Below are 20818 nucleotides of genomic sequence, written 5' to 3'. Positions count from 1 at the left end.
GGGAAAGAGAAAAGGAAACCGACACATCATTTTTTTTCCCTGGCTTTGGTTTTTCCTTTTTCGATTTGGTAAAAAAAGAAAAAAATGAAAAAGTTTGAAAATAAAGTTTATTTAAAAATCATTAGAAAAATGTGGGTTACCTTTACTGCTTAATGTAATTTATAACGTTTGATATTCATGACAAAAAACTAAGAGGCTCTTCTAAATATGTGTTGAGCAGCAAAACCCCCTCAGTGAAATTTATGGCAAGAGACAGTATAGAAAACTTAAGATTAGTCTCTAAGGCTGCCAGACACTGAATTAATTTATACTACTAGAAAGAAGCCTCATTAGAACTGGGTTCAGATCATTGGCACAGAGAATTTGTTTTACAGTTGCCTGCTTCAAATCAAGAGACATGATGAAGAACATAATATAAACACACAGAGAAAATATAAACACCCAGAAATAAATAATCATTTTGTCTCTTTCAACCATGCTCTCATCCTTTTGTTCTGCTTTACAGTCTCAAAAGTGTATGATCATGATAATCTGCACATAGTTTGAGAGAAAAAAAACTTAAGAAGGCAAGTTAAATAAACAAATACACAATAACTAATACAATGAAGGTGTTTGATAAACCCATTATTTTCTGGAAAAATTAATCAGAACCTGACATATAGGATATTAATGCATTCTAGAGCTGAGGATACTGTTTTGAACATATTATTCTATGGATTAAAATTTAGTTTAGTTTGAGGCTAGTTGCTTAGAATTGGGAAAAAAATGTCTCTGTGTGTATGAGAATATTCACTATTCCATTACACAAAAGGATTTAAGCTGTTTTTTTTAAAAGATATAAACTTGTCTGATTTAGACAGAGGTTAGGAAGGACCTGCTTCTGTGGTTAACTTGCTACATGATAGTCTACCCTAGGATTTACTGCATTTTCATTATAACATCTGGTACTTGTTACTGAGACAAGTTACTGAAGTAGATGAACCACTGCTTTGAGCTGATAGAAAAATTCCTAAATTGCTATTTCTCCAGTTGCTTAAACGTATATCCCAGTCCACTTTTCTGCCTCTGCCCTCCTTGAAGGGGTACGAGTCTCCATGTATTACGTGACCAAGAAAGAGCAAAGTTATGAAAGAGAACTTACTGCTGCAAGTCTTCTGGTCAGCATTCAAAATGTATCCCTGCTTACATTTGCACATGTAGGAGCCAGGAGTGTTAATACAGAAGTGATCACAGCCATGTTCAGCAATACTGCACATGTGAGGCACTAGAAGAGAAGAGAAAGTCAAAATGTTAGCTGTTGCCATGGTTAGTTTATAGTGATCATAGTTGAAGTGAAAACAGATTGATTGCTTAGGATTATGTTATAGAAGTCTGCAGTAAATTTTAAACAACCAAGACAAAGCCAAATAATAGTAGGGTTGGAAGATGTTGGGAGACCATTTAGTTTGGCTCACGCATCAAGGTAGGATTGTCCCTGACTAAACCAACCCAGTCAATTAACCTGCTCTTTAAAATTTCCAGTGATGGAGATTCCACAACCTCTCTGTTCAGCCTGTTGCAGTGCTTAACCACCTTCATAGTGAGACACTTCTTCCTAGTATCCCAGCTAAATTTCCTCTGGTGCAAGCTGAGACCATTGTTCCTAGTCCTGTTCCCTGAAGCCACAGAGAATAATCTATCTCTGTCATCTTTATAACCACATTTCAGATATTTAAAGACTTATCAAATCAGCCGCACAGTCAACTTTTTTCTCCAGAATAAGTGAAGTGTAAAACCTATATGTGATTGTGTAATTAAACTATAACAATAAGTACTGCATATTTATGTTAGAAAATGTTTTGTAATTAAGATATTTCCTTCCTTGACTGACATTTTCATCATGGTTTTATGTGTGGTATCACACAAGAAAATTGTCTGCCTTAACAGTTAAAATCTTACACAGGATTAATGTGGACAAAACACAATTTATGGAAGAGTTCTTTTTGTAACAAATGAGAGATACCTCAAAATACTGAATACCCTGGGATGCAAAGTGGCATGGAGCCCAGTGAAACAATATAACAAATTGCAATAGAGTTCTTTTAGGAAAAAATACTTTAAATAAATAATTCTAGCGAATATTTAATTATAATATTGTTGAAGAAAGAAAATAACCACATAACAGAAAAATGAAACGGAATCACTACTAAACAAAGTGATAAAAAATTCTATGTATAGCTTGGATTCCATCATACAGAGAGTCAAATAAAGACATGGGGCCCCTGTAGACATGCAGTTAAAAGCACGATGGGGTCTGATGTATGATCCACACAATCACACCTCCTGCCATGCCATATGTGCCTGGCTGGATGCATGATTATGGGATCATGAATCAGATCCCATTACACCTTATTGCTGGTGCAGGGTGAGCCCAGGATTACAACGCCAGGCGTCCGCTGCCTGCCCCAGCAAGAAGTAAGCTCCCACAGCTGGGAACCCTATCAGATCATCTGGGCTCCCAGCTGCAGGTGCACCCCAGGGGTTCCTGTGACAGGGAGACTGCATCAGCTATGATCTCCCAGGTACAGGGGTGCCTGGTACACCCCTACAGCTGGGAGACCATGTCAGCTATGGTCTTACAACCATGGGGGTGCCTGGGGCACCCTTGTGGCTAGGACACTGCTTCAGCTGCAGTCTCCCAGCCACGGGGGTACATGGGACATGGGAAGCTGGGAGCCAGCATCAGCTCAGAGCTCTGAGGCTGAGGGGTGCACATGGGCACCCCAGCTGGGAGCTTTGATCACCTGAGAGGGCTCCCAGCCACAGTTGCCCTGGCCAAACGTTCAGTTAATGGCATGAAGGAAGCAGCAGCAAAGTTAATGTACATATTTTGTGGAATAACTTTATAGTTTATTCCTCTTTTTATCATGCCATTATTTGATTGAACGTGTGGGTGGGTGACCACTTAGGACATGATTAACTGGTTAATTGTGCCTTAAATTTAAAATGTAGATGGAGCCATAGATTAGACCAGGGTGGGCAATTATTTCGGGCAGAGGGCCGCTTACTGACTTTTGGCAAGCCATCGAGGGCTGCATGACAGGCAGCCAGGGGCAGATAAATACTAATTTTCCAAATTTTTAGGGGCCCCGTGGGCCGGACAGAATGACCTGGCAGGCTGCATCCAGCCCGTGGGCCACATTTTGCCTAACCCTGGATTAGACCCAAGCCCATTGCTACACCTATTACTCAGGAGTTGTGTACTGCTACTATTTCCTTCAGACATGCAAAGTACTAGCCTTTCCAGATTAAAAAAAATGTATTATTTTTTGTTATTGTTCAAACTTAAAACAAGCAGTAAAATGCAGAAGAGTGGAAAACAATGCAAAAAAGAGCAGTTAGGGCCAGTTCAATGGTGTTCATTATGATTTGATTGAGCTGTTTTTCAGATCAAATCTTCTTTGGACTTTAAAAATTGCCTCCAATCTTCTCTTTTCATTTGGTCATTGCTTTCATGTCACTTCATAAGGTGAAACCCTTCTCAGTGAATATCTGATTAAGGATAATGTTTTGTGCATTGGACTATTAAGAACTGAAGATATCTTTAGTATACTAGATGAATAAATCTCTAAATTTATGGAAAGACAAGGTTCTTTGGATAAATCTCTCTTTTATTGGACTAACTCAGATAGCTGGAAAAATTCTTCTTTGCAAGCTTTCAGGTATAAATATACCCGCCATTTTTTATATCCAAAAGCCTGCAAAAAAGAATGTTTCCAACTATTTGAGTTGGTCTAATAAAAGATATCAGATTTACCCAAAGAACCTTGTCTGCCTATGTCCTTAGACCAACACAGCTACAACCTATGCCCCTGTAAACTTGTGGAATATATTTAACTTCCATGTTTTTCAAATAGCCACAACGGAAGTCAGAAAAATAGCTTAGCATTTGGTGTGTGTGGTACTTTTAATAAAACAATATGGTTTTGAGAAAGAATATGCTACGTATTGTCTTTGGAAATATTCCCAGGGTTATACATTCATAACTAATGTGCAAACCACTACAATTCCCAACTCCCTTATTAAAATTTTTGGATCTCTCATCATCTAGTATACCATTTTTTCAAGTACTTTTTATTTATTTATGTGACTAAGATCTGCTCTAACTCTTTGCCTTTTTCTTTTGCATCACTGCTCTTCTGAAATTGAAGCTTAAGACTGCCAATGTTTTTTTTTTCCAAACACAAGTCTCCTGCTGGATGTATGTTACTAGCCATGATGATCTGATATTAGCTCATCATGTCAAAAAGAGCACTTTTAACTATGCCAGTTGTCAGGTAGAAAACAAAGTCATTTGACACATCTGGCATTAGACAGTCTTACTATTTAAAAGAGAGGAAATCTAGCACAAGATTTTGTTTATAGACTATTACATCCAAAACCCAAATAAAACATTAAAAAGAAAAACATTCAAGCTACTAAATCAAACACTCAGAAATTAGGAAATTGTAGAATTAAGGATGCCTATGTAGTCTTAATTTGAGCCCATGCATTTTGATACTCTTTGATTATATGATAATATACTTTTTTCCCCATAGGGCCCTGCCTCATTTTATGCACATCAATGTGGGCAATGGCAACTGAGTGGGAGCCAGCTGGGCTACAATGTAACCCTTTGTAAACCACCAGTTTGATAAAAGTCTGGGTATTTATAATATCCATTCTCTTACAGCTGACCAGCTCACATGGTGTTATAAATAGAGAGCTTCCTTCCAGTATTAGTTTAGTAGCCTCTGGAAGTCATAAGGAATTTCTTAATTAAGCTGCTTTGTGTCCAACTCACTTGTCTGCTTCTATTAAGATGTGCCAGGATGGACATATGTACACGTGTGCTTTAGCCTATTTTACTGCACATTAAGCATCACATAAAAAGTGTGATTTTGCTAATGTACACACAGTAAAATAGGGGGAGAGACAGTGAGAAGGAGGAGAGACAAGTGGCAGCTGGGGGGGAGGAGGTGCAATTTAACCCCATTGCGGGCTGCATGTAGCTACACAATCATGGCTATGACATCATCCCCGTATTGGACCCTTTTGGCAGTTTTAGCCTCAGTCTCTCTCTGCTTCAGTCCCTCTAGCTTTAAATGGGGATAACACCACCAAAGGTATTGTAAAGACACTTTATTTTGCTCCTGTCTGCTTCATAGAGGCTCCTATCCCCCTACAGCTGTATTCTTGACTGGCACCAAGTCTTCCCCTGTCTGCTTCTATCTAACTCCACTCCTTCTAGCTCCTGTTCCTCTACCCCCATTTCCCTCCACCTTATTTCTGATGTATCTATGCTCCAGTAAGGTTACTTGCCTGGGCAAGGAGGGACTGAGGTATTAGAAGCAGCATAGCTGCATTAGTGTAACACTACTCAGGTTACGTGTACTACTTCTGTGGCACAAATTAGCCTTGGGGAGAGTGAACAGTAATTCTGACTGTACTGCTTCTGTTCACAGCTTGTACAGGTATCTCTGCACAGTACTCTATGGACATAGATTTAATAGATTTTAGGGTCGGAAGGGACCTATTAGATCATCGAGTCTGACCCCCTGCCCTGGGCAGGAAAGAGTGCTGGGGTCAGATGACCCCAGCCAGGTGTTTGTCCAATCTCTCTTGGAAGCATATTCCATATTTTGGCAACCGTCACTGTAAAGAATTTTTTCCTGATGTCCAATCTAAATTTGCTGTCCTATGGCCATTGTTTCTAGTTACCCGGTGGGTGCCCTGGTCAACATTGTATCCCCTATTTCATTCTGTTCCCTGCCCCCCCTCTGATGAGTTTGTAGACAGCCACAAGATCACCTCTCAGCCTTCTCTTGTGGAGGCTGAAGAGGTTCAGATCCCTCAATCAGTCCTCATAGGGTTTTTTTCTGTAAGCCTTTAACCAGGTGGGTGGGCCTCTTCTGAACCCTTTCCAAGTTATCTACATACATCCCTGGGAGTCTTAAGTTCAGCACCACAGCATCCCCTGGCAACCAGGAGCCATCATTGTAGGCAACGTCTGACTTCCTACCTATAGTCTTGGTATGAAGCATTCTCAGACAGACAGAATCTTATGGGAATTTAGCTTCTAAATTTTAGCAGATCTCTACTGAGTCTGTATGAACAGAATTTGTTTTAGAGTTTTATAATTTGGTCATATTTGGGCAGTTTTTCAGGTACCCTGAAAGAAACAAGTGCCCAACTTGGGAAATCTACAGCCTGGTGGCCTGATATATTATTTTGAACTATTTGGAGGTGGAGTATATGTATTTAAAAAAAGTGATGTACTGCTTTATGTTCATTCTATTAAAATGTATTATTTACTGCATTTTTATTAAATAAATTACTACATTTTTAAATACAACTTACTCTTCTGGCTGGTAATAATAAGATTTTGATAATATTTTTCTTTCAGTATCTAATGAATTCCACTGCTGATAGGTTACAATGTCACAGCTCCCACTGGGGCCTTGCTACACTGTGGATCAGGAAACTGCAGCAGCAATACAAACTTCCCTTCAACGTCATAATAACGTGCCTCAACCCTATTCTTGTAGAATAGGGAAAGGAGGGCATTTTAAAATCCCTTCCCATCCCTTCCTTTATTCCTTCACCTGCACTGAGAAAGCCATTTAGAGTGCCAGTTGTGAGGATGCTAATTCATGTAGTGTAGATGTATGTCCACTTGGACCTAAGTTTCATATAATTTTGAACAAGTTGATTTCTATTAAGAGCTGTTTCCAGGCATCAATAAAAAGTAAAAGGGAAAAACCCACTGACCATGAGCAATGGAAGAGGCTGAATCTCTGAAGTACAACAGGATTTTTCAAAGATTATCTAAGTAAATGAACACCTGATAGGGAATACTTTGTCTAATGAAGAGCAGCATACACCAGCAAAAACTATTTTTCCACTTTATTGCATGAATGAGGAACACTCAAGTAATGGCCTTTCATCATTTTTTAAATCTGAAAAGGACTTCAGATGAAACAAAAGTATTACTTCATCTCTATGTCCTTGAACCCAGCCAATGCCTAAGGACCTTGGGAAGGGTAGTATATACAGGGCCATGAACTCCATATTTTACTGATAGCCAAGAGACATTACTAATGAACAAACATTAAATTAATTAAAAGATTATATTACTTATCTGACATTTAAAATAGCAAAGGATTGGAGGCTGTGCTAAAGTAATATTAAGCAATACATGATAAAAGTATTGATTATTTCTACCATTGCATATTATCACTAGGAATTAAATTATTTTTATGGGGTTCAAAAACAGGATTGGCTCCTTTTCTACGTATACTATATATCTATGCATGCTATTTTGAATGTCCTTTGGCTAAACTCCTTTACTGATATATACACTTCAAATGAATTAGATGCACATATTTTACTGATTTAGTTAGTCCTCTGCTTAGCTTTTATTTTTCACCATAAAAGCTAAGTAATCTCCTTTGATGTTTCTGTTGTTTGTTTTTTTCTCTACCTCCTATGCTTTCAAATCCATAAATAGTTTCCTTACCACAAAGCTTGTTCTGGAACACAGAGGTCAGTGTTTCAATCTGACTGAAATTAGCCACCAAAAACACATGTTCTTCATGAGGTTCACTCCCAATGGACTTCAGTGTGTTCATATCCACTCTTCCTACTCCAATGGCAAAAATTAGGATGCCTGAGTTGCGGGCTTTAGCTGCAACCTCTCCCACCGGATCCTGCGGTCGTCCATCTGTCACTATCATGATTATTCTGGGCACGTTCTGGCTCAGAGGACGAGCTCCTTCTGATTCTGAAAATGCAATGTTCATTGCATACTGAATGGCCAGTCCAGTCATGGTGCCAGTGGCCAGATGCATCATTCTTTTTACTGCTCTCTCCACATCCTGTCTCTTCCCGAATGTTTTCAGTGAAAACTCGTGTTTGACTGTACTGCCATACTGAATAAGGCCTACTCTGGTGACATCAGGACTGATGTCCAGGAACTGAAGGATGGTTAAAAGGAACTCCTTCACTTTCTCAAAGTCGTAAGGGCGTACACTGCGAGAACTGTCAATGATGAAGACAAGGTCCAGGTGTTTGTTACTGCAAGTATTTTCTGGAAGGGAAAAGAAAACAGACTATTTGACAGGAATCCAAAATGCAGAGACCAGGACAGACCCAAAGATGCAACTGTGCTGGCAACACAGAATGCTACCCTCTACATGGGGCAGGGGAAAAAAACAGTACTACAACTAATACTAATTTTCTACAATTTAGCTGCTGGACTCATCAGTGCAAAAGGTGATCTATCAAGTACAATTTTCAGTACAGAGACGTCTTGTAGTAATATTCTGGTCATTTCCTTTCCTCGCTCCATTAATCTTTCCTTCTCTTCTGTATCCTAGCTAATACCTCTGTCTTCTTCCATGACTTTCCTTCTCTTGCCTTTCATCCTCATCTCATCCTTTTCTTCCTTCTTCACCATATTTTCTTCACTGCTTTCCCAAATTTTTTGAATTGTTTAGTTCCTCCCCCATCCAAAGTCACTCTTTTCTCTCTCATCTTCTACTTTCCCAAATCCTAGCTCCTTACTCCTTAAGGATGACTAATATTTGAATTTTTTCTTACTTCCATTATTTTTCTGTACTTTTCAGTAGTATAAGGAGAGAAAGAGGAAGCTGGCATTAGTAGGAGGCAATCTGTAACTATTCACTGTGGTTTAGGGTGACCATCATAGAAGACAGTCCGGTTGTCCTTTGTTCTCCATTGATAAGAAATCCGATGCCTTTATGTCCTCTATTTTTCTCTTGAAGAGAAAAATATATATCCAGTGGGCTCAAGAGGAAAATAGAGGACGTAAAGGCATTGGATTTCATATCAATAGAGGACAGAGTAGCAGAAAACTGGAATGTCCTCTATGATGGCCACCCTCTACTGTGGTTCCTTTTTTGTCTACAAGAGCTCCAAACAGTAGATCCCAATTCCTAACTGAAGTTTCCTTTCTCCCTCTACACCCAAGATGCAGTGAAAGAAACTTCTTTACCCTAGAACTTTCTTGTAGTGCCTCACTGCACAGAGGAGAAGACAGCATGCTGTTTTCTTCCTCTCTAAATTTCCAAATGCAGGAGAGAAGATTAAAGCCCTGGATGGTAATTGTCCTTCTCCTCTCAGGTTCTAAATTACTGTTGCCTATGAAATCTTGTGTCTCTCTGAATTAGTTAGTCTCTAAGGTCCTACCCTGCATTGCATTCTGTCTGACTTCAACTAACTATGTCTCTCTACTGAGGAATTATTAAAGGACTTTTATCTGTGCTTTGTGGGTCAGCAGAACATGGATCCAAGCAATCTCAGGTATCAGGCTACCAAACATATAGCCCAGTCCAGCCCTGGCAACATTCATTATAATTTTTTAACAGTGCAGAAAATCTGTACAGTTAAAACAAACTGTGTTACACACCTGTAATGCAACTGCAGTACAAACCTACATTAAAAACTGCCATTGCTTTAACAACTTTTACATAGTTTAAGTACTTAAGCTAGCACTATTTTTTGTTGCTAGTGATAGTTGGTTAAATAAGTTTGGAGCACACAAAAATTAACTAAAGATATGATTTCATGCATATTTCAGCAGGTGCATCTTTGACTGTTCTAGGTACAATATTACATACAAAAATAGATTAAATGAATGTTTAGGATGTAAAGTTAAGCATTCAAAAATAAGAAATACCAGGATTAGGGTTACATGGGCAACCTTGTATGCATGCATTATAGGACAGTCCATGGCACATTTGTGGTACAAGCTATGATACTGTTTTTTTTCTTTTTGATCGATGAACAATGATCAAACTGTGACCTTATTTTACTACACACTATTGTAAACCTGCTGTGAAGGGCATTCTTTGGCACTCATTACAAAACATTAGTGAATCTTTATACAATGTCCCTGTGAAGTGATCTGGTATTATTATTCCTATTTACAGATGGAGAACTAAGGCACATACGCTGAGATCAAGTGTCTTCTAATTTTGGGTGTCTAATTGGTGATGGAAAGAGCCTGATTTTTCAGAGAACTTGGTGTTCTGTAGCACTTTTCATGTTCAAAGCACAGCTCTTAGTGACATCAACTGCAGCTGTGAACACTTAGCACTTCTGAAAAATCAAATCCCAGGCCTTGCAAGCCTAGTACCCAGAAAATAAGCAATACACAACAAAAGACCAACCAAGAAAAAATTGGTGCCCAGCATCTTACAGGAACTCTGTGGCAGAGGAGAAAAATTGTGAAGATCCAATTTCTCAAGATGGCACTGAGGTTTTTTTAACCAGAAAACCATCTTCTCTCTTCCTGAAATCCCTTTTTTGTTCATTGCATACTGCACACCACAATTACCTTCTGTAACAAATGAGGCAGGGGTATTGTGCGTGTCTATACAGCAAAATGAAGGCATGATTACAGCACAGATAAGCACACTGGCTATCATGAGTAACAACAGAAGCACAGATGGGTGGCTTCTGTTTAAGTACATGTTAGCAACTGGCTGACAAGCCCACTGGATATACACTCTGGCTGCTTGCCTTTGCTTCCTGGTTGTAACTGCTAGTATTCATGCTGGAAAGATTAAGGGTGCTGACAGACATGCAGCTCCCTGGTCTAACTCATGATGCTTCACAGAAAGCATCGTGAGTTAGACCAACGCTACTGATCCAACAGATGTCTGCTGTGTGATTCAGTTCCCCTTTGGAGTGATCGGGGGAGAGAGGCTGCTGTCTGCAGCCTCTGCCTCCTAGCCCCAGCCCCTCTTCAAGTTCCCATGCTCTCTCAGGATGGAAGGGGGGCAGTGTTGTCAGGTGCACAATAATTATCGTATAATTTCAATGACTTATACAATAATTTCAACCTTTGTATGATGTATGATAGATAATACTAAGTGTTCAAAATGTATGATATTTTTTGTGTAATTAAATTTGAGAAAAAAAACAAACATGTAAGTCACTCCAGCAACAATCAGAGCTGAGCTAGTTTACTTGATTATGTGATCACCTCACAGTGTTAAAGCATTGCTATCATAGATATCCCATAATATACTGTGGGATAAGTTATGTCACCTTTGCCTGTAATTAAGCATGCAAGCCAGACAGACAGTTTTCACTCTGTTCAATGGACAGCAAAGATACCTGCAGGCATACTGATAAAATAAAGACATGCTTCCACTTTGATGACCCAGTTCTCACTCACATTGAATTGGAATTTGACAGGGACTAAAGTGAGGGTGAGTAATATTTGCCATTTAACTGGAGACTTACAGTGAACAATATAAAGTAACTGCATAATGATCACATAGCTAAATCTCATTGTGTAATAATTCTAAGAGCTTTATTTTAAATGCTATATACAATCTTAAATCAATAGAAAGTCAAAGGGGTTTTGTGCTTGCCTCGTTTGTAAATTCTAGGCATGTACTTAATACAGAAAGCTGCAAATAAAGTTTAGAAGATTTACAATACACAGACCTGAACCACAAAACAAAGAGAAAAGAATAATCATAGTAATAAATTCAATTTAACCAGTCAGAGAAAGAGTTAAACTTAAAGAAAGAATTAAATGCACTTCAGAGAGAGAGGACTCCGAGGATGAGATGGAACTCACCTCACACAGAGAGGTAAGGCCCTGTTCTCAGCCAGGATGGCTGATCTGCTAGACAGGGCTTTAAACTGACTTTGCTGGGGGACAGGGAAACTCCAAGTGGAGCATGCCCAGGGAATGGCACACAGTCCTCTCAGAGCGTCGCAGGAAATCGAGGGTGTCAGTTGGGGGCCTCAGCTGCCAGTACACCAATGCCAGGAGCATGGGGAACAAGCAGCAGGAGCTAGACCTCCTGCTCTGTATTGAGCAATATGATCTGGTAGGGATCACGGAGGGACTCCTCGCATGATTGAAGTGTAGCTGTAGAGGGCTACATCCTGCACAAAATGGACAGAGTAGGGAGAAAAGGTGGAGGGGTAGCTGTCTACGTGAGAGAGCAGTACACCTTTCTGGAGGCTGGTATTGGTTCCAAAGATAAGCAGCTTGAAGCCCTCTGGGTCAAGCTATGGGGGGGAAGGGCGAGGTGAGAGAAACCTAACTGCAGGCTTTTCCTCTTGGTTTGGTGGCCTGTAGTAAGAGCTGGATCTGGAGTTCTCTCAAAAACTGACAGAGGCCGTGCATGCAAGGCATTTGGTTGTCATGGGTGACTTCAATTACCCAGACATAGATTGGGAGGAACACTTGGCTAAGTCAGATCATTCATGCGGTTCCCTGACTGTCGTCAAGGAGCTCTTCCTGGCCCAGGAAGTGCAAGGGCCAACCAGAGGTAACACTCTCCTAGACTTGGTCTTGGCCAAGGGAGATGATCTAGTGTGTGGCTTGAACATTGAGGGTAACCTGGGTGACAGCGACCATGAAATTATCAGGTTCACCGTCCACCACAAGGTTGACAAATCAACTAGCAGGATTGAAGTCCTGGACTTCAAAAATGCTGACTTCAACAGGCTCAGAGCATTAGTAGAGGAGGCGATGTGAGATCAGGAAGACAAGGCAAATGGGGTGCACGAAGAGTGGTCATTGTTCAAGGATACAATCCTCAAAGCACAAAAGAAAACCATCCCTGCAAAGAGGAAAGGCAGCAGAAGGGCTGGTAAGCCCTCCTGGCTTAATAGGGGCATTGCAGTCCTCTTAAAAAAGAAAAAAAAGAGATGTACACCCAGTGGAAGCTAGGGATGGTCCTCAAGGAGGACTATACAACGGTGGGGGAAATGATCAGGAAAGCTAAGGCAGCAACGGAGTCTAGGTTAGCTACAGGAGTCAAGGACAATAAGAAGTCCTTCTTTAAGTATTTTGGCAGTAGAAGGAAAACAAATGGAAGTGTGGGACCCCTGCTTAACACCTTGGGACACCTGGTAACTGACATTCAGGGCAAAACTGAACTCCTGAATGCCCACTTCACTTCGGTATTTCACCAAACCAAAGGGAAAGTCAAGTGAGATAAGGCTCACAGGGGACATGCCGGGACTGAGCCTCCCCACTGTGGATGCTGAGCGGGGGCAATACCAATTAGAAAAGCGGACTGGATGGACTTCATCCAAGTGTGCTGAAGGAGCTGGCTGATTCTGAACGACAGTCAGCATGGCTTTGTCGCGGGTACGTCTTACCTTACCAATCTCATCTCCTTCTATGACCAGGTCTCTCACCACCTGGACATGGGAGACGTGGTAGACTTTATATACCTAGACTTCCAAAAGGCCTTTGATCAAATATCCCATGATATCCTTGTGATAAAACTGGAAGATTGTGGGCTCAGCTGCTCAATGGTTCAATGAGTGGGAAACTGGCTACAGGGTAGGACCCAGAGTGTTCTCATGAATGGATCTGTGTCATCCGGGCGTGAAGTGGCCAGTGGTGTTCCTCAGGGGTCTGTGCTTGGACCGGTGCTTTTCAACATCTTTGTCAATGATTCGGATAGAGGAGTAAAAAGCTCACTGGCCAAGTTTGAGGATGACACCAAGTTAAGGGGCAGTGCGGACATGTCAGAAGATAGGTTGCTGATACAGGCAGACCTGGACAGGTTGGAGAGTTGGGCAGACTAGAACCAGATGAAGTTTAACGCTTCCAAGTGTAAGGTGCTCCATCTGAGGGCAAACAACCCTCAACATACATACAGACTTGGTAGTGACAGCTTGACTTGCGCCATGGCCGAAAGGGACCTAGAGGTACTGATTGACCATTGCATGAATACGGACTGTCAGTGTAATGGGGTGGCCAGCAGGGCAAACAACATGCTGGCATGTATCAACCAATGCATCTTGTGTAAAACTAAGGAAGTGGTTCTCCTGCTGTACTCAGCACTGCTGAGACCACAGTTGGAGTACTGCACCCAGTTCTGGAAACTGCACTTCAATAAGGACATGGAAAAATTTGAGGGGGTCCAGAAAATAGCCACCTGTATGATCAGAGACTTGCAAGGTAAGCCATATGAGGAAAGGCTGAGGGACCTGGACCTCTTTAGCCTAAAGAAGAGAAGATTGAGAGGGGATTTGATAGCAGCTTACCATTATATCAGGGGAGTACATCAAGAACTCGGTGAACAACTGTTCACTAGGGCATCCCTGGGGAAGACCAGGACACATGGATACAAACTCCTGGAAGGCCGCTTCAGGAAATACTCCTTCAGAGTCAGGGTGACCAGACTGTGGAATAAATTCCCTCCAGAGGTGGTGCAGTCACCTACCTGGAGGTTTTCAAAAGGAGACTGGACAGTCATCTCGCTGGGGTCCCTGGACCCCAGCTGTCTGCCTGCCTAGAGCAGTGGGGCTGGACCCAATGATCTGCAGGGCCCCTTCCAGCCTGTAACAATCTATGAATCTATAAACAAAACTTCATAGTGGGCAGTGTCATGTAGAGTGGTGCAGGGTGTGATGATAATAAGGCAACATGATGTTACTTAAAAATAAAAATGATGTATTTGCATGTGCATTTGCATACATTTTTTCAATGTACAATAGTTTTTCAGAAAATACAATAATTTGAGCTTCCAATATGATCATTTCATATTTAAGTCTTGGCAACGCTGAAGTGGGGGGAAGGCAGGGAGTGAGTTCAGTCTGGAGTTTCCCAGCCATGCTGGAGTGAGGCAGGAGTGTGGACTGGAGCCTCCACCCTCTAGCCTGGCTGGGGAACCCTCAGACTGAATTCATTCCCCTTCCTTTCCCCCCCCCCCATTCTGAACACAGCTCATGGAACAAAGCTGGGTTGCATCAGTTGAGCTCTGCTCCCGACTGCACTGACAAGACATTAATGAAGGCATTCTACTTTGGAGTGCCTTCACCTGAACACTCATACAATAAGAGTTCAGATTGTTACCCAATCAGGCATTTTTAAAGCGCTTTGAAGCCATGCACTTGTGTCACTGCATGTCTGTAAAACATTTTGATCACATGACAAACTGTGACGTTTGTCAGCATGACTTTCACGTCTCTCAGTACCCTAAAGCTAGCTTGGTGTGTCTACTCATGCTAGTTCTCACCTACATTTTGCATACTCCCAAACAGCGGCCTCCTTCACTACACTGCTCTGACTAACCCTGAGAGCATGGTTCCCCATCCTGTGCACTTAATGAAGCAGGGATCTGCAGAAAAAAAAATAGCATGTGATCACATCATTAGACTGTATTGCAATATATACAAGGAGGCCATATTAAAGTTAAACTGACACAACTTTTGGATGTAAACAAGCCCTTACTTGACCTTTCTTGTGAATTCCTGATAAATATTATCCTGATGTTTCCGCTAATGAGAAGGGTGGGACCAGATCCTGTTTCCATCCACTAATTCGGGCCCTTTCACAACCAACCAAGAACATTTGTGGTATGGAATAAAAATGCTATTTGCTGACCATCAAATAATTGCATGGATTTATTCATGTGGAATCTTTGGTACAGCTTTATTCAGAAACATAGGAATATGCTAGCATTGCTTATTCTTTCAAAATCAGAAGATGTTGAACATAAGCCAAAGTGAACAGAAACAAAATTCCAGTTCTAATGGGATACAGACGTGCTTGCACATTAACCATTTTTCATCTCATTATCTTAACACTGTATCTAATTATTTTAACTAAGAAAAACTGAAGCACTGTAACATAATTTTAACGCAATAACACAAAGGTGTTATGTGGGGTATGTTATATCAGTGAAGGGCAAGAAGAAGCAGCCATATACTTAGGCTGCTTCTCTAGAAACTCTGAAAACTTTGTCACCAGTAAAGATAGGTCAAAACTAGAAACATATGCCCAAATCCCTTTGATTTCAGAGGGAATTCTGAATTTGTGTTTGAAGATTTGGACTGCAGTGGCTTTGGTTCCAGTTTGATCTAAAACTGGAGGGAACAAATTCTCCATTTTGGGGTCAGACTCAGAATTCTGTGGAGAGAACCACAATATTATTAAACCATACTATCTTAAACTCTTCCCTTTTTTGCTGAGAAAATTAATCCCAAAGGTACAAATGACACCATAATACTGAATATTTCCATATTCTTTTACTTAGTAAACTATAATAATGTAAAAACAAACTTGAAAATATGACATACGTTATTTGTGGTTTGCAGTGCTTTGAAATTAGTATTTTGTGGTTTGCAGTGATTCAAAATGAGTATTTTTTTACAAATCTAAAATTAAATTGCTGAAAAGTATTATTTTGGTGGGTTAATGGATGCTGTGTGAAAGTACATTCATTATTAATTATGATGTAAGCTGAGATAAATCAAGCAAAAAAATAAAGCTTAACTCTTCTACTATGTATAACGTTTAACTGAGACAAATAATGCCATTTAGGGGACAGTATCCAGTGCAGACTGCAAGAATTCTTTGCTAGACTTCTAATCTTTTATGTGGTACATAATAACAACAGCAATAGTAACAAGAATAATTAGTAGTAGTAGTAGTACCTGGTTTTGAAAATTTTAGCTTCTTACTTGTTCTGTGAACTATAAACTTTCTTTTTAATTCTGAGAGCTCATATAGTTAATCATGGAAATGATAAACAATTCATAACTTTGCCAAATGACTCCAGACCCATCAGTAATTGTTTTCAGTCATTCTTGTGAATAATGGTACATCCACAGACTCTAGAAATTGAAAAGACCTTTTCAGCTATCTAGTCCAGTTATTAGCCAGACCAAGTTGCTGTATTGCCAGAAGTTATAAAATTATTACTCAAACCCTTCAAAATGTAAGTCTGGTCTCTAAATCATAACTATTTACACACACAGATTTAGTCTGTTTTGGTTTTAGAACCGGCCTGTCAACTCAAGTATGTGCATATACTAACTCTTTAAAGCTTAGAGAGTAAAGTGATTTTCTCTCTCATTAGAAGGACCCAACCAAGATTAAATTTTACATATTTGTATAAAGTGGAAGCTTCCATCAGACCACTAAATTTGATTTAATTATGTTTAGGTCTCCTTTGGGTCCCCATTTGCCCATCTTTTAAGACCTCAGTCAAACTCAGACTTTCCAGACATGTATCATTTCTTCCCTGTACCCCAGCTCCATGGTTAGCTTTTTCCTGAAAGTATGCTGTTCCTGCTTCTCCAAGTAAAGGGGTGCATGTGGTCAGGAGACGATAGTTATAGCTTCTCCTGGTTATGAGTTTCCTTCTGGTAGCTGGGCACTGGCTGCCATGCTTGCAGGAAGCCAACCCCACTCCAGACAGCCTTAAAACTAGCCAGACATAGTGAAAAACTGTCTGTAGAAATATCCCAGTTAGCTTTATAGTTCCCTGAGTCAGCACCTTGACTTGCTTCAGCTCCAGTCCCTGCTCTGGCTCCTCTATTCCTGTGTTCTGGCAGGGGTAGATCCAGAGGGAAGGAGGTTCAGAGGTGCAGTTGCACCCCCCTCCAATTCCTGGTCCACCCAAAGTTTTAAACCAACTGTCATGGCAGCAGTATTTCTATCAGGCAGCAGTAAGGGAGCCACTGGACTTCATGGCTCATTATAATCTACCAGATCCCTTCTAAACTCATTCCACCGGTGTTAAAAACGCTCTCTTGTTTTTAATGATCTTGATGTTCCATTCATAAATTGTAAGGGGCTGAAAGGGACCTCGCAGACCATCGGGCCCAGCCCCCCTGCTCTAGGCAGGAAGACAGCTGGGGTCAAGTGACCCAAGCAAGGTGACTGTCCAGTCTCCTTTTCAAAAACCACCAGGGTAGGTGACTGCACCACCTCTGGAGGGAGTTTATTCCACAGTCTGGACACCCTGACTGTGAAGGAGTTTTTCTTGGTGTTAAGCCTGAAGCGGCCTTCCAGAGTTTCATAGTTGGTAGGGTTGGAAGGGACCAAAGCAGATCATCAAATCTGACCCCCTGCCATGGGCAGGAAAGAATGCTGGGGTCAAACGACCCCAACAAGGTGTTCATCTAGCCTCCTTTTGAAGACCCCCAGGGTAGGAGTGAGGACCACTTACCTTGGAAGTTGGTCCCAGCTCCTAGCCGCCCTGACTGTGAAGTAGCGCCTCCTGATGTCTAGTCTGAATCTACTCTCAGTCAACTTATGGCCATTATTCCTTGTTACTCCCGGTAGTGCTCAGGGGAACAGGGACTCTCCCATTGCCTCCTGGTCCCCCTTGACAAGTTTATAGATGGCCACCAGATCCCCTCTCAGCCTTCTCTTGTGGAGGCTGAACAGGTTCAGGTCCCGTAGCCTCTCCTTGTAGGGCCTACCCTGCTGCCTCCTGATCATGCAAGTGGCCCTCGTCTGGACCCTCTCTATGCTGTCCACATCCCTCCTGAAGTGCAACGCCCAGAACTGGATTCAGTACTCCAACTGTGGCCTGACCAATGTTGAATAGAGGGAGGAGGATCACCTCCTTGGACCTGCTCGTGATGCATCTATGGATGCATGACAAGGTGAGGTTAGCCTTCGTGACCACATCCCCACATTGGTGGCTCATGTTCATCTTGGAATCAATAATGACTCCAAGATCCTTTTCTGTCTCTGTATTGACAAGAAGGGAGTTCCCCAGCCTATAGGTATGCTGCTGGTTCTTCCTCCCCAGGTGCAACACCTTGCACTTGTCAGTATTGAAACTCATCTTATTCTCATCCACCCACCTCTGTAACCTGTCGAGATCCAGTTGTAGCCTGTCCCTCTCTTCTAGTGTGCCCACTTCTCCCCACATCTTAGTGTCATCCACGAATTTGAACAAGGTGCTTTTCACCTCCTTGTCCAAGTCGCTGATGAAGATGTTGAACTGTGTGGGCCCGAGGACTGAGCCCTGGGGAACCCCACTGCCCACATCCCTCCAGGTCAAAAATGACCTATCCACCACCACTCTCTGGGTGCGGCCCTCCAGACAATTTGCAACCCATCTGACTGTGTAGGCGTTGACACCACAGTCGCCTAATTTTTTAATGAGGATGGGGTGAGAGAGTGTCGAAGGCCTTCCTGAAGTCGAGAAAGACTACATCCACCACGACACCTGCATCCAAGGATTTTGTGACCTGGTGGTAGAAGGCAACCAAGTTGGTGTGACAGGACCTGCCTCTAATGAACCCATGTTGACTGCCCTAAGCAGAATCTCCCCTGCAGATGTGCTCCTGGATAATTTTCTCAAAGAGCTTTCCCAGGACCGAGGTAAGACTAATGGGCCTATAGTTTCCTGGGTCCCCTTTCCTCCCTTTTTTGAAAATGGGGACCACATTGGCCCTTTTCCAGTCCTCTGGCACCTCGCCAGAGCACCACAAGTGCTCCTAAAGCTGTGCCAGGGGTCCTGCAATGACCTCTGCCAATTCCCTCAGCACTCTGGGGTGGAGATCATCAGGACCTGCTGATCTGAACATGTCTAGTTCCACCAGAAGTTTGTATCCATTGGTCCTGCTCTTCCCCCAGGGATGCCCTAGTGAAGTTATTCCCTGAGCTCCTGGTGCACTCCTCTGATATAGCAGTAAGCTGCTATCAAGTCCCCTCTCAACCTTCTCTTCTTTAGGCTAAAGACATCCAGGTCCCTCAGCCTTTCCTCGTATGGCATGCCTTGCAAGTTCCTGATCATACGGGTGGCTCTTTTCTGGACCCTCTCAAGTTTTTCCATGTCCTTATTGAAGTGCAGTGCCCAGAACTGGACACAGTACACCAACTGTGGTCTCACAAATCCAGCTGTCACCACCAAGCCTGTTCATGTTGAGGGTTGTTTGTCCCCAGATGGAGCACCTTACACTTGGAAGCGTTAAACTTCATCTGGTTCTGGTCTGCCCAACTCTCCAGCCTGTCCAAATCCACCTGTATCTACAACCTATCTTCTGGCATGACCACGCTCCCACATAACTTGGTGTCAGTGAGCTTTTCACTCCACCATCCAAATCATTGATAAATATGTTGAAAGCACCTGTCTAAGCATGGATCCCAGCGGGACACCACTGGCCACTTTGCGCCAGGATGACACAGCTCCGTTCATGAGAACTATCTAGGTCCTATACCCTGTAGCCAGTTTCCCACCCACTGAACTGTTGAGCAGCTGAGCCCACAATCTTTCAGTTTTCCCAGAAGGATATTGTGGGATACTAGATCAAAAGCCTTTTGGAAGTCTAGGTATATAATGTCTACCTCATTTCCCATGTCCAGGTGGTGAGAGACCTGGTTGCAGAAGGAGATGAGATTGGTAAAACAAGACATACCCACGACAAAGCTATGCTAGCTGTCATTCAGAATCTTACCTTCCATGAGTGTATCACACATAGATTCTTTAACAAGCTTTTCCAGGATTTTCCCTGGGATAGATGTTAGGCTGATTGGCCTATAGTTGCCTGGGTCCTCCCTCTTCCCCTTCTTGAACATGGGCACAATGTTGGCCCTCTTCCAAACCTTAGGGATTTCCCTTGTGTGCCATGAATTCTGAAAGAGCTTTGCCAGAGGTTCCACAATGACCTCAGCCAGCTCCTTCAGCGCTCTTGGATGAAGTCCATCCAGTTCTGCTGACTTATAAAGGTCTAGCTTTTCTAGTTGGTGTTGCACCTGCTCAGCATCCACAGTGGGGAGGCTTCCATTCCTGTAATAACCCCTATGAGCCCTATCTCGCTTGTCTTTCCCCTTGGTCTGGTGAAATACCGAATCAAAATGGGCATTCTGGAGTTCAGTTTTGTCTTGAATGTCAGTTATCAACTGTCCTGAGGTGTTAAGCAGGGGTCCCACACTTCCATTTGTTTTCCTTCTACTGCTGAAATACCTAAAAAAGGACTTCTGATTGTCCTCGACTCCTGTGGCTAGCCTAAACTCAGTTGCTGCCCTGGCTTTCGTGGTCCT

The 20818-nt window shown here is 42.1% G+C and overlaps 1 protein-coding gene across 1 annotated transcript in view; it reads right to left on the bottom strand.

Annotated features, from left to right (window-relative positions):
• The window catches only part of MATN2 (matrilin 2), a 136559-nt gene that overhangs the window by 61284 nt on the left and 54457 nt on the right, over positions 1-20818 (bottom strand). The window contains exons 3-4 of the mRNA XM_006027996.3: positions 7538-8107; positions 1142-1264 (exon numbers count right to left, since the gene is read on the bottom strand). Coding sequence (XP_006028058.1) covers positions 1142-1264; positions 7538-8107 — 693 coding nt within the window. The remainder of the gene's footprint in view (positions 1-1141; positions 1265-7537; positions 8108-20818) is intronic.

The sequence above is a fragment of the Alligator sinensis genome, unplaced genomic scaffold (assembly GCF_000455745.1).
Source record: "Alligator sinensis unplaced genomic scaffold, ASM45574v1 scaffold191_1, whole genome shotgun sequence".
NCBI classification, from domain to species: Eukaryota; Metazoa; Chordata; order Crocodylia; family Alligatoridae; genus Alligator; species Alligator sinensis.
The sequence above is the reverse complement of the archived record's forward strand: the minus strand, read 5'-3'. Positions and strand labels throughout refer to the sequence as shown.